The sequence below is a fragment of the Crotalus tigris genome, unplaced genomic scaffold (genome assembly GCF_016545835.1).
Source record: "Crotalus tigris isolate CLP2741 ecotype Arizona unplaced genomic scaffold, ASM1654583v1 scf7180000024281.4978605, whole genome shotgun sequence".
Classification (NCBI taxonomy): domain Eukaryota; kingdom Metazoa; phylum Chordata; class Lepidosauria; order Squamata; family Viperidae; genus Crotalus; species Crotalus tigris.
Window position 1 is genome coordinate 4,327,080 of NW_024100453.1, and position 13,938 is coordinate 4,341,017.

General features: G+C 38.0%; 1 protein-coding gene across 5 annotated transcripts in view; it reads right to left on the reverse strand.

Moving 5' to 3' along the window:
- The window catches only part of RALY (RALY heterogeneous nuclear ribonucleoprotein), a 286,663-nt gene that overhangs the window by 19,373 nt on the left and 253,352 nt on the right, over nucleotides 1-13,938 (reverse strand). For all 5 annotated transcript variants that reach the window (XM_039323685.1, XM_039323686.1, XM_039323683.1 and 2 more), the window contains one exon: nucleotides 7,242-7,314. In XM_039323685.1, coding sequence (XP_039179619.1) covers nucleotides 7,242-7,314 — 73 coding nt within the window. The remainder of the gene's footprint in view (nucleotides 1-7,241; nucleotides 7,315-13,938) is intronic.

The window sequence follows — 13,938 nt, forward strand, 5'->3', positions numbered from 1 at the left end:
CAAATGATATTTTTTGCAGATCTTCCAATGCACCATTGTTGCTACTTTGTCATGCCGCTGCGTGTAGTCAGTCTGTGCAATCTTCTTGCAACAGCTTACCAGGTGGTCCACTGTTTCTTCAGCTTCTTTGCATAGGCGGCACTTACTGTCTGTTGCTGTCTTCTCAATTTTGACTTTGTATGCATTTGTCCATAAGGCTTGGTCTTGTGCAGCCAGAATTAGTCCCTCGGTCTCTTTCTTCAATTTTCCTGCTCTTAGCCATTGCCAGGTTTTATTATTATCTGCTTTCCCAGCTATTTTTTTCATGTATTGGCCATGTAGTGCTTTGTCTTCCCATGCCTCTATTCTGTTCTTCATTTGGTCTTTCTTGTAGGCCAGTTTGGTCTCTCCAGTAGTTAGTAAGCCTTCCTAATATACTAATTTCAGTGCATCTTCATCATTGTTCTTCAGATATTCTTCCAAAGCCATTTTTTTCTTCTTCAACCATCTGATGTACTTGTAGCATTCCACGCCCACCTATTTGCCTTGGTAGATAAAGTCTGTCAATGTCACTGTGTGGATGAAGGGCATGATTCATTGTCATTATTTTTCTGGTCTTCCTATCCATTGCTTTTAGTTCTGCTTGAGTCCAGTCCACTATTCCAGCTGTGTACCTAATGACTGGAATTGCCCAGGTGTTGATTTCCTTTATGGTATTTCCTCCATTGAGTTTGGACTTTAAGATCTTCTTCACTCTCTTGATGTATTCACCATTATTATTATTATTATTATTATTATTATTATTATTATTATTGTTGTTGTTATTGTTGTTGCTGCTGCTGCTGCTGCTACTACTACTACTACTACTACTACTACTACTACTACTATTATCTATAAAATAAGATTGGCTACCAAAGCATGACGAGTCCTAATAAGGATAAAAATGATCATGTACATATCCATATTTTCAAGAAGAAGATATTCCTTCCTTCAAATTGTTCATTTAAACCATTGGGAAATAGAGCACATTAGGCCTCTCACGGATTGCTATAGGTACTTAGGTCTAAAGATCATCTGTTAAGGAAACCAAAAGGGTCTTGCTTGTTTGGCATTCTTAATATTAAAATTTCTTTCCATACAAGTCAGATGAAGTTTGATCATTGTTGTAATAAAGATAATCATGTCCAAAAATATCCTGTATTATATTTCCAGGGACTGCTATGCCATATTTGCTCATCTGTTCTTTCTCCTTGCTATTAGTTTATTTTAAGGCTTTGTGCAACTTTGCACACAAACCTCAACATAGCTTCAACATTTTCGTTCCCCTTACAAGTGGTATTTCAGAGCGGTCATCTAGCTTCTCCCTGAATGCTCAGAAGAGAGTCTACACAAATGTTACATGTGCCAGGGCAAAATTCAAGGCAGAAAAATAAACAAGCAATTTTGTTCATTACTTTGAATCAGATTATTTTAACAGTGTGGGCTCTCTCAAGGGAGAACAGAGCTACTTTACACAGCCTAATGTATTTACCGTGCATTTACCTCAGTGCATCTGTAGGGCTACAGGTTCTTCCCATCTAGGCTAGCAAGCCTTGTATTCCTTCCCAACGTGAAGATCCTCTTTTAGAAGCTGCCCCTCTACTGAGTCTACAAGCAGAAGGGTATTACTAAAGAAAAGAAGGTCTAAGCCTTAAGAGAGCCACAAATAATTACTGCTATTTATTCTTTAATTCTTCAGTAGTTGAATTGACTATTGAAATAACCTTTTTTTTTTTTTTTATCTGAGCTCCGAATAAGATTTTTGGCTAACTGCTGGTCTCTGATGCTGACGCTTGTGGGGAGGGAGCATCCCCTTTCTTGTTAACTTCCATTTGACAAATGAGATAGAATAATGCTTTCTTCCCTTTTTTTGCTGACAGAGTTCCTCTTAGCTATATTCCTATAATTGCTTTCTAGATACTCCTAGTCTGTGACTGCATCAAAAAGTGAAGCAGGGGCATCAGAGAAATCTATTTCCTTCCAGAGCCTCACATGACAAACAGAGCAAGTGCAACTCCTTGAAACAGGGTTGGCCAATTTGCTTGCACTCAAAGGACTGGGAATAGCTTAACCACTTCCTCTGTTATCCTTACCCCAATGGTCTAACACAGTGTTTCCCAAACTTGACAATTTTAAGGCATGTGGACTTCAACTCCCAGAATTCCACAGCCAGCAACACTGGCTGTGGAATTCTGGGAGTTGAAGTCCACATGCCTTAAAATTGTCAAGTTTGGGAAACACTGGTCTAACACTTTGGAGAATTTCCATATAAGTCTAATGGGTTTCCTGTCCATGAGAACTTGGACATTTCAAATAAGAGACTGGGGTAAAACAGTGTGGTCAAAATATCCCTAAGAATATTTGTTCTTGTTCTATGGTTTATGCCTCACTGGCTGGATTCATACAACATACTAGATAAACTAAAATGGGCTGGATACTTTGACCTTCCACAGGTGGCAGGAGGGATGTATCCATAAAGTCATTGATGCTAAGAGTCAACACCCATTTAATGGCACATAATTAGTATTGTGGGAAGTAGCTGCAGAATTCTTGGCATGAGCCAGCCCAACATTTTTAGTTATACAGTAACATGGTTGATATATTTGGACAAAACTTGTTAAGCAAACACTGAAATCAAGTTGTGTTAGCCTGGGATTAGTGTTTTGAGTAGTATGAAAATCCAGCCATAGTGCATAAGAGACAGAGGAAAAGAATGGGAAATGAGTGAAGGAAAAATGGAGTCTGAGTGTGCATTTAGAGAGAGAGAAATGATGAACAGAAGAGAGAATGAATCTATGATACTGCCTGAATGGGGAAGGGAAAGAAAGGAAAAGGTAGGGAAGATTTGCCTGCTGGTACTGGTACAATCTAATCCTTATTACCTATTGAGAGAAGAATGATCATCATGTAGCCTTAGAGCCGCATGCCATCTTTAGGCTAATGCTCTGTGATCTCAGATTAATTGCAAAGCCCCTACATGGGAAATCAAATCAGAATTCTGATAAGAGCCACTTCTCTCTTCTGTGGCAGCCTGCTACTTAGAATTGCTGGAGCAGGAGAAGAAGAGATGTCTGAGAAACAATCGGTGTGCTCACCCACTACCCTCTGTTTTTCTTAGATGCTGCTTCTTAGATGTTTTTCTTAGATGGCTGCCAATAGATTCTCCTGGGAGAAATGCAGTCCTCAATCTTGAAAATATTGAATGCCATTTGTCAGCTGAATTACTTTTTTAGGAATGAAATAAATATTTTGGACCTTACTTTCAAAATAATATACTTAGAACTGTGGTACTAACTTACTAACTAACTCTAACTAGAGATAGAGAAAGTGTATTTCAAGACAATATAACCTATGCATATCCTCAACCATAAATGTTTTTCTGACTGGTTTGCAATATTTTAAAAAGAAGTCTACAAGAACATTTCCATTTCAACATGGATGTAAAGACATAATTAAGAACATATTCTCTAAATATAGCCATTATTCCAAAGTATTTTGATTTTGGGCTTTTTGTGTTGTTGCTTTGAGAGGGCATAAGGCAGTGAATACCTTTTCCCAATCTGTAATTCATCTGGCAGATCGGGTTGTTTCACAATGGACTTCAGAAAGAATGAATTCATCCAGACTCCTTAATGGTACATTTAGCGCCAAGGGATTTATTTATAGCAGATCAGCTTTCTTTCATCCAGGTTCATTCTAGCCTAACCATGCTGTGCTTAGTTTGAGGTTATTCCATCTGGCTAGATAAGAAATTGCCAGTTGAAGATATTTGATTAGAATCCAGCATAGTTTTATAAGATCTTTCAGCATAGATTGTTTGACCAAGTCTCAAACTTATAGAAAACTTTGCTTCAGCCCTTTGATATTTTTCCATAAAATCCATTAGTACATTCAATTTACATTTACAATTGTCACTCTTAATCAAAGATGACATAAAACTTAATGCAATTAGTAAAATTATAATTGTTAGTGTATTAGACAACTAGAAAATTAAAAACCTTTCAGTTTGCCAAAAGAGTGCCTCTGATCAGCTTGTTCACCAATTTTAAGCAAATGTTGATTATTTGTAATACAAGGATATTCAATAATTACAGGAAGCAGAGAGATGTTATAAGAGGACTACCTCCTATAATCATGCTGTTCTAACATCAGGCTAGTATCTTCTTTGAAGAAATAATGTAAACAGATTTTTTCAAAATGATTATTTTATGAATATGTAAATATTCAAAATATAATGCTCCATCAGCACAAATGGCTTTAATTGACCCATGAGTCTTAAAACAATGGATATGGTCATCACTTTAATATAGTAGTTATGAGAATGGATTTGATCAGAAAATATCCTCCCTTTCTATTCATCTAGAATCACAGAATTCAAAATATTGAGGAATTCAAAATTATCCATGTAAACCACCTGGAACATTACCTGTTCCATCTAATATGCTATTTTATAACTACATTGTCTTTTACTCTACTGTAACATTTCAGTAGGGGACTGTAGAGTTAAATTAAATCACAAAACAAATAGGGATCAGAGCAATTATTTTTGATGTGCCCACAGCTAAATAAGTATCTTAACAGTAGTACTCAATGCCATTAATCATATTGTCCTGCTGCTATGGCTATAGCAAGTGTGTTGTACTGACATGTTCATGAGATCCGCTAAAAAGTGAGAAAAACGTATACTTGTGTAAGTAAGGTGACCAACTTTTTTACAATGAAAAGGAGGACACAAATAAATTGAAGAAAAAAAATCGTAAATAAAAGAAACATTTTATTCATTGCAACAATAATACAGAATACACTATAATATGATAAATGCAAAATAAAAAACATTTGTAACAATAACATTTTATATTGTAATTATGCTTACATGCCATGCCCCTGCCTGCAGCTGCTCTGCCAGCACTGCTGCCCCGCTGTGTAGAGTGGGCCCCACAGCTCCCAAAGCACCAGCTGTGCCAGCTCCGGCCCTGGGGGGGGCAGCCTGCCATCAACACACCCCGCCTGCAGCCACCCCGCCAGCATCACTGCCTACCCTGCGCAGCCCTGTGACTCCCACAGCACAGGTGGCAGCCGCCCACTGCCGCCCATCACCCCTTGCCTGCAGCAGCCCCACCACCCCTGCCTCTTGCGCCCACAACCATTATTGCCCTAGCAGGGCCGATCAAGAAAAAGGTACCATGGTGTCACCGCTCCAGTCTTCTCCAGGTATCTTCAGGACTAACTAGGAGATGGTGTAGTTGGGTAGCAGGGAGGGGTGCAAAGTTCCTGCTAATTTGCCTTCGCTGCAGACAACTTGCATGTGCAAAGTTTGTCGGCCGGGTGTTTTGGCACGCTCAGCAGCAATTCCTATTGGCTTTCAAAAGCCAATAAGGGGAGTAGCACAGCTCATGCAAAAGTTGAAAAAAAAAACCATAAAAAAGGTGCCGGAACGCCGTTCTGAGCATTCTATGAGAAGAAAAAGCCCTGCAGATTAGTCTTCAAATATCGAAAAGGAGGACATGTAGGAGGACACTTTTCGAGGGAGGATAGAACTCACAAAAGGAAGACTGTCCTCCCTAAAGGAGGACAGTTGGTCACCTTAGTGTAAGTGCCCCAATTTGGCATATTATTTATTATTACACATGATTACATTTTATTCAGCCTTTAGTAATGGAAGTGTTTGATATGTCTGTCTAGCTGGGTGAAGGGAACATAACAAGGATGAAGCCAAACATCCTTCTGGGCTGAGAAAAACAAGGATGATAAAAACAAGGCAGAACATGCCTTCCCTTTAATCTTCAGAACTTTTTCCTTTTGTAGAGCTGCCTGAAGGAGCAACTAATATTTATCTGAAGTAATAAATATGATGAAAGAGCAAAATGGAAAAAGTTATTGACAAGACTGCTGCTTGGTAACAGTGATGGGTAAAGGATGAAAACCTCAGTAAATGTTTTTACATAAACTGTGATGTAGCTGGAATTGGGGGAAGATAATTTAGTTTTTTGCTTGGCTATAATTATGCAGAAACTATTTGGCAGAACCCAACCTAAAATCTACTTCTTAGTTATACAGTACCAAACTACACAATTAGCATCGCAATTATGTTAACAAATAATTCTCTATCTTGCTATTTACTTTAATGCATGCCAAAATCAAGGTATGCAAATATTTGTATACTGTATTTTCTATATCCATTGGCCTTCAACTCTCAGAATTCCCAGCTAGCTTGATATTTGCTATAATATTTTGAAGACATAAGATGGAAAAAATTGTGGAGGAAAGACAAGATGATCCAGTCATTTAACCTAATGTTTTGACTTATCCTTTCTTATAGTTATCATCATCAGGTCTTCTTTGTCATTAACTTTTTATTCATCACTCTTATTCCCTTCCATGGCTTATTGCTTCCGTGCATTATAGTGTTATATACCTGGAGAGAACAAGGGTTGGCTGACTTATCTGTTTACATGCTTCTCTCCTGCTGTTGTCTTATGATCCAAATCGGGTTCCTGAAGTCTCAGATTTCTGCCTGTCACTTTCAATGATGCTAAATTCTGTTGCTTATTCCTTAAGGTCTCTGCTAAGTTCTACCCTCATCTGATTCCTCATTTTGCTTGCTGCCCATCACTGTTATCTTCTATAATGTTCAATCTATTTCTGGATAAACAATCTGGATAAACAAATCTCTTTTCTGCCATCACCCTCCCCAACATCTGCCTCAACACTTCCCACTTTCTTCTTTTTTGTTAAATTTAGGAGCTATGACCCTTATATTACTCCTCCATTGCAGTCTATCAGTTGCATTGACAGAATCATCCTTATGCCCTACCATATTCAAACCTGACACTAATTGCCCCTGTTGTCAGAAAGTCCTTCTTTTTGCTCAACCCTTTCCCTCTTTCATTCCCTTCTCCTAATTTTTGCTTCCAAACTCCTGCCATATGCCACTTGCCGGTGTCTGAATTTTATTGCCTTTGCCAACTGCATGGATGACCTATGCACTGGAAACCTCGCTCAAAGACCCATTTATTTGCCAAATAAGCTTACTTGTTTTCCAGGTTTGCATTCTACAATTCTGGAGGCCAAAAGATATCAGGCCTATTTCTCACTACTGAAGTGAGGCTACTGAAGAATTCTGAGGGCTGCAGCCTAAGATAGCAGGTTCTGATAGGCTGCCATCATGCATGATTAAATACAGGTGTGATGAGTATCCCTGGTAAAATCCTCATCAACCTTACCTGTACAAGGCAGATGCTGTTCTCTTTAGTCCTTTTGGTCTGTTGGGCTTTGGTTCTCCAGCCATGTTTATATCTGCAACAAATAATGGTTTGGAATTACTGCAGTATCTTTCACTATCTTTTTTAAGGCAAACATTCAAAACAAATTTAAGCTATTTTTAACAATTCTTTTGGGGTCAGGGACTGCTGCATAATTTTGTTTTAATACTGGGCAACCATTATTTTCTACAGATATATCTGTTATATTCAAAGAAGCAATGGTGTTTTCCTTTTTGTGAAAAAATGTACAGTATGTGGTATATTTATATTCTGCAATGATTTTCAATAAGATCCATTGTCCCATTAATCATTTCCCATCTAAGTAATTTATCGATTAATTCATCAAATACAATTAAATATATTTTCATAATATCAAAGCCTTAAACTCATACAAATCTATCCCACATAGAAAGATAAATCAGCTTAAGCCTTATGCACAAAATAATAATCAGAGTCCATTATGAACAAGAATAGATCTCCTTCTTGCTCCCTCAGTATTTGCAGGATCTTGAACCATTTATAAAAAATAATTCATAAAGAATTCAACACCCACCTAAGTAATAGATATTATAACTAAAGGCATGCCTTCCTATGACAAACATACCCAGGAAAAAATATTCAGGCTACTTAATATAGAAAATATTGTTTACAGTATGTTACTTTAAACTCCTCTGCCATAATACCCATGCTAAAAGCTGTACTGGATGTCAAAACATGTCAAATGTCACCTGTTATAATTGAAGGGATGTTTCTCAATTTCAGCACTGAAAGCCTGAATCAGATGTTTTGATCTGCCAAGAAAATTTACCCTATCCTCCATTCCAAGGGATTCAGTGGAGACTGAGACATATAACCACATTTCACTGCCTTAATGGAAACTAAACATAGCAATTTAAGTGTAAAAAGGTACTGCTTAATAGAAGCAAAGCAAAGCAAAATAAAAGGGTGGGTCCATTCATACATGATCTCTGAAAGATGATGCAACATCAGTGATGACTTGCATGTAGAGCCAGACCATTGTGGTCCTATGGCATAACGTGAAGTTACATTGCAGCAGCTTAGTAATGTGAAACAATGTGGATCAATGCTTGGATGGGACTATCTGCTTAGGAATCCTACCATTCGGCTGACACATTAGACCAGACATGTCAAATTCGCAACATCACGTGATGTTGTGCGATGTATCGGAACTTTTTCCCCATTGTTGGCAATGGGGTGGGTGCGGTTTCCTTGTGATGCATCCGGCCCATGGGCCGGCAGTTTGACACCCCTTATTAGACTGAAGCAATTCATAGTGGCTTGATTGATTTTAGTTCAGTCTGTCTATCTGTTCTATTTACATACTATTGAAATTATACGGCTCTGAATAGTATACATTCACAGAAAAATAATGCAGTAAAGTTTAAAACTTTACAAATCCACTAAGAATAAACATTACAATGCATTGGCAAAAACACACACATTAGTTTTTAAACCCTTGCTTTAACTCCATCTGAGTAGCTTTTTGAAAGGCCAGTTTGACCTCCAGTGGGAGGCTATTTCATCTAGGGGAGGCATCACAGAAAAGCATTACCTCTAAGCTCCTATAGATCTCAACTCTCATAGATTCGGAAGTTGGATATCCCCAACTAATATGAGGGAAATAAATGAATCAGTTCTTATCTGGAGGTGATGCTGCAAGTATCTAGGAGCTTAAACTATTTAGGTTCTAAAAATTTAAACCAACATTTGAACAATATCCAGAAACTTACTGGAAGCCAATACAGCACCCTCAAATAGCACAAGGGCTAAAAGACTCAAAGGATTATTTACAGTAATTAAGGATAATTTTACTATTTCAAATTTTAGTTATATCAAAGCAATTAACTTTTCAAAAACTATGTTGTACTGTATATACAAAAGAATAGAAACATGAATGTTTAAAATTTTGCATTCTTTAAATTTATATATACTCAAAACTATGGGTTATTTCTACTGTATTTTTTATTTTCTTGGCTTTTATGCCTTTTCCATTCAACATTATATAAATATATTTTTAAAGCATTCAATTTTCCAGTGATGAGTAAATGCAAAATAAATTAATAGGACCATTTTATATACATGCCTTATCTGACATTCTGAAAACTATATTTGTCTTTTGCAAAGTTAGAATAAAACTAAATCAGAGGGCAGAATGTGTTGTTTCAAACAATTGTTTTCCCCTTAAAAAGCAAAAGCAAAATGAAGCAAAATGTCAGAATTCACATTTCAAGCCATACGCCCGCCTTTGCAAGGAAGGGAATAGGGTTTTTTTTTTTTGGCCTCTGCAGAGGTATGTCTGGTGCTCCTGCTGTCTTCAATATTGCTACCACCTACTGGGAGATCAAAAATGTCAATTCCTGATTGAAATGCTATATTCAACAACAATTCTCAGCTTACTCCAGGTGACTTGAGCTTCTCAGTGGGTGAGATTTCAACACCTCATGTAAAAAAAAAAAAAAGTTAACTAAGCAGTTTGTTTCAAGTAGGAAGTATGTGGCTGTTCTGTTCGACTCTTCCATACATTGGGAATATAAAGGCCTTGTAGGGAGGCCAAAGCCCCATGCCACCCCTTGCCCTCTTTCCTCCCTGACCTCCCAGTGAATCCCAGATATCAGAACCAAAAGACTGCTTAAGCCTTTTTGACACCTTGGCCGAAATTCATCTTAGACAGGTGAAATTGGCAGATACCAGCAACTTAATTAAACAAAGAAGATCCCCTCTAGATACTGAAAGTTCTTCATTTCTATAATAGATTTCCTCACATAAAACCTTTATCCTGAGGTCACCACTTCAACTTACAAATGATAAAAATGGGAAAACCTCACAAGAAAGCAAAACCACATTTACTCTCTACTGGATAAGGCAGGCTAAGTTCACACATTTTCTAGGAACAACCAAAAGACTCCTCTATAAAAATAACTGCTTTTAAACTTGTAACCACCTTTGATTATTGTGACTGTTTGTCTTGTTCTTCTGAGGGGTCCTTGGTGCTCTCTGAGCTTGGTTGTTTTCTTGCAGATGTTTCATTACCCAAACTAGGTAACATCATCCTAGTTTGGGTAATGAAACATTTGCAAGCACTGATGATGTTACCTAGTTTGGGTACACTCTCATTTCAACCCTGAGCTACAAACATTCTCCTTTATTGTCCTGCTTTCTAACAGCTGTCGTGTGTTCTTTGGAAAACCCAGCTTGAATCAGACCAAGAATTTCTTCTAAGAGTCTAAAAGAGAAACTATGGACCAGCATTAAAAAAAAGGGTTGTTTTAATATGGAAGGCAGCTAGGTTTTTGGATGCTCAGGAAGGAATCAGAATTATGACCATAGCCAAGAAGAAGGGAGAGTTTCAAGCAGAGTTTTTCAAACTTGGCAATTTTAAGATGCTGACTGGGAATTCTATGAATTGAAGTCCACACAAAATTGCCAAGTTTGAAAAATATTGCTGGAAACATTTCTGAAGTCCTGACCTAAACCAAATCTCAGCCTGCTACTTTTCATGCTGAGGAGTTAGCTTTGAGTACTCACTAATCCTCCTAAATGCACAGATACTATTATGCTCATATTGATTGGCCAGCAACTGATCCTGAAAAAATGTGTTGCCTGACATTAAATCTCTGCCAAAAATCTTCCCTGAAACTACCTAGGAAAGTTTGTTTGCTCTATGAAAGAGATTTCTGTTTTCCCATCTTCTTCTCAGAAGACTTGAGTATTTCAAATATCTCTTGATAGTGATTTGTCTTAATATTGGAAGTGGTCGAGGCCACTGTTGTTGTTGCTATTACAGATCTGAAAGCATCACATCAAAACCTCCCTGTTTGCCAACATAATCCATTATTATTTTTTTCTGAAAAAAAAAAACCAGTGGGAGGAATTGTTTGCTGATGCCTTCCTTGAAGAACTGAACTGAACTGAATCCTGGGAGGGCTGCAGTGTGCTGGAGATGAGACTGTGGTCAGTGAAAGACAGGACACTCTCGCTGCCTAATAAGATAATGTCAAACTATCATATTTTACCCAGGAGAATTTCATTCCCCACTCCTTCTTTGGGAAAAAAAGACAAGCAATAAATGATCCTGTATGTTTTTATCAGAAAAATATTCAGGATAATTTTCCCATATAGGCATTGCTATATGGGTAGTTCAGGATTTACAACCAGGATTGAGCCCAAAATTTCCATTACTAAGCAAGACAGTTGTGAGTTTTGTCCCAGTTTATGACCTTGTTTGCTACATTTATTAAACGAATCACTGCATTTGTTAAATTAGTAACACAGTTGTTAAGTGAATCTGACTTCCCCATTGATTTTGCTTGTCAGAAGGTCATAAAAGGTGATCACATTTCACCTTTCACATTTACTGCAACTGTAAATACATGCCAGTTGCCAAGCATCCGAGTTTTGATCACAGGACCATGGGTATGCTGCAACAGTTGTGTGAAAAGCGGTCATAAGTCACTTTTTTCAGTGCTGTTGTAACTTTGAATGGCCACTAAACAAATGGTTGTAAGTCAAGGACTACCTGTATATTCAGCTAATGCCTGCATAAAATTGATTTGAATGCATACAAGTGATACAGAGTATAGTACAGACAAGATGCTCCAATTAGCTAGCTCATTATGGCTTACATTGCTAATAGCAGAACCATCTCAGTATACTCAGCTGACTCCCTATTCTGAGGTCCAGGCCTTTTTTTGAGTTATGTAAAAGACTGCTCAGTACTGCTTCCTGCTATCTTGTTATGTACTACAGGATATGAACTTTCTGTGTCAATATGTCCTTTAACTTCCCTGTGAAACATCAATATGTAGCTGTTTGCTTATAAAATTAGTTTATAGGAATTTATTTATCAGTTTGCATAGAGATTTGGTTTGAAGTTGGATCCCATTTCCAAATTTATTTTCCAAGTCAGATTGTTAATTACAGTCATATGCTTCACAAGCAACTCAAAATAGGTAAAATGTATTATTCAAATAAATTCAGAGTCAATCTACAACCCTTTATATGCTGGCTTCCAAAACAAGATTTGCAAATAGTTTATAGTATAAAATCTTTTTACAACAAACATAAATGAATGTAACACATTAAATTTACACCAATTACTTGCTCAATAAGATAGAAAGAGAAACCTCAGAGTCACTCACTAAAGCAGATTTGGCTGAAGCCAAATGAGAGAAATGATTCCCTTCCCTTTGCAGTCCTCCAAATCTCTTCCTACTTAGATCCTTTACATGAGAATAGACAAGAAGCTTAAATAAAGACTTTAGAATAGAATAGAATAGAATAGAATAGAATAGAATAGAATAGAATAGAATAGAATAGAATAGAGCTGGAAGGGACTTTGGAGGTCTTTTAGTCTAGCCCCCTGCTCAAGCGGGAGAACCTATACCATCTCAGACAAGTGACTGTCTAGCCTCTTCTTGAAAACCTCCAGTGATGGAGCACCCACAATTTCTGAAGGCAAGCTGTTCCACTGGTTAATTGTCCTCACTGTCAGGAAATTTCTCCTTAATTCCAGGTTGTTTCTCTCTTTGATTCAACCATTGTTTCTTGTCCTTCCCTCTGGTACTTTGGTGAATAACATGATCCCCTCTTCTTTGTGGCAGCTTCTCAAATACTGGAATACTGCTATCATGTCTCCCCTATTTCTTCTTTTCTATAGACTAGCCAGACCCAAGTCCTGAAGCCGTTCTTCATATGTTTTAATCTCCAGCCTTTGATCATTTTAGTTGCTCTTCTCTGAATTTTTTCCAGACTCTCAACATCTTTTTTGTGATATGGTGACCAAAATTGGCTACAGTATTCCAGGTGTGGTCTCACTAGGATCCTATAAAGCAGTACTAATACTTCACATGTTCTTGATTCTATGCCTCTATTTATACAACACAGGATTGTATTAGCTTTTTTGGCTGCTGCTGCACACTGCTGGTTCCTAGTCAAGTGATCACCCATTAGGATTCCGAGGTCCCTCTCACAGTTACTGTTTTAAGCCAGGTCTCGCCTAATCTGTACTTGTACCTTTGTTTTTTCCTACCTAAATGTAAGACTTTGCTTTTCTCCACACTGAAACTCATTTTGTTGGATAAGATCCATTGTTCAAGTTTGTCAAGATCTTTTTGGATCCTGAGTGTTGAGTCCTTGGCAGGAAGCAGACACGAGAAGCAGTTGAAGTTCTCAGTTTTCTTTATTCTGCGTTCAGCTTACAAGTAGATGGCTTCAGCAGCTCCCAAAACCTCCCAGCTTCTTATATAGACATTTCCCGGGTAAATGCGATACTTTTCCCACGCCAGCACCCGCGCATGCGCACGGCGCTGGCGACAGCCTGTCTGGTCCCGGGCAGCTTTGCACCTGCCCGGGACTGCCTGCAAATGCCCGAGCCGTTTGCAAGGCTCGGGACATAACACCCCTTTCCCCCGGGCTAAAACTACTACCAACATATAATCATTTATTTTATGCAGTGTTCTGCTTCTCAGTGCTCCTATCGTTACCTGGCTTTTGTTTAGCCCGCAATGTTATGTAATCCTCTAAGTATTTAGGAGACTTCTTTGCTCTCTGTGACCTTCTCAGCTCTGGGTTACTAGCATGAGTTCCCTGACTGGAGGGAGATGTGAGCCTGTTCTCCTTATTTTGCCTTGGTGCCTTC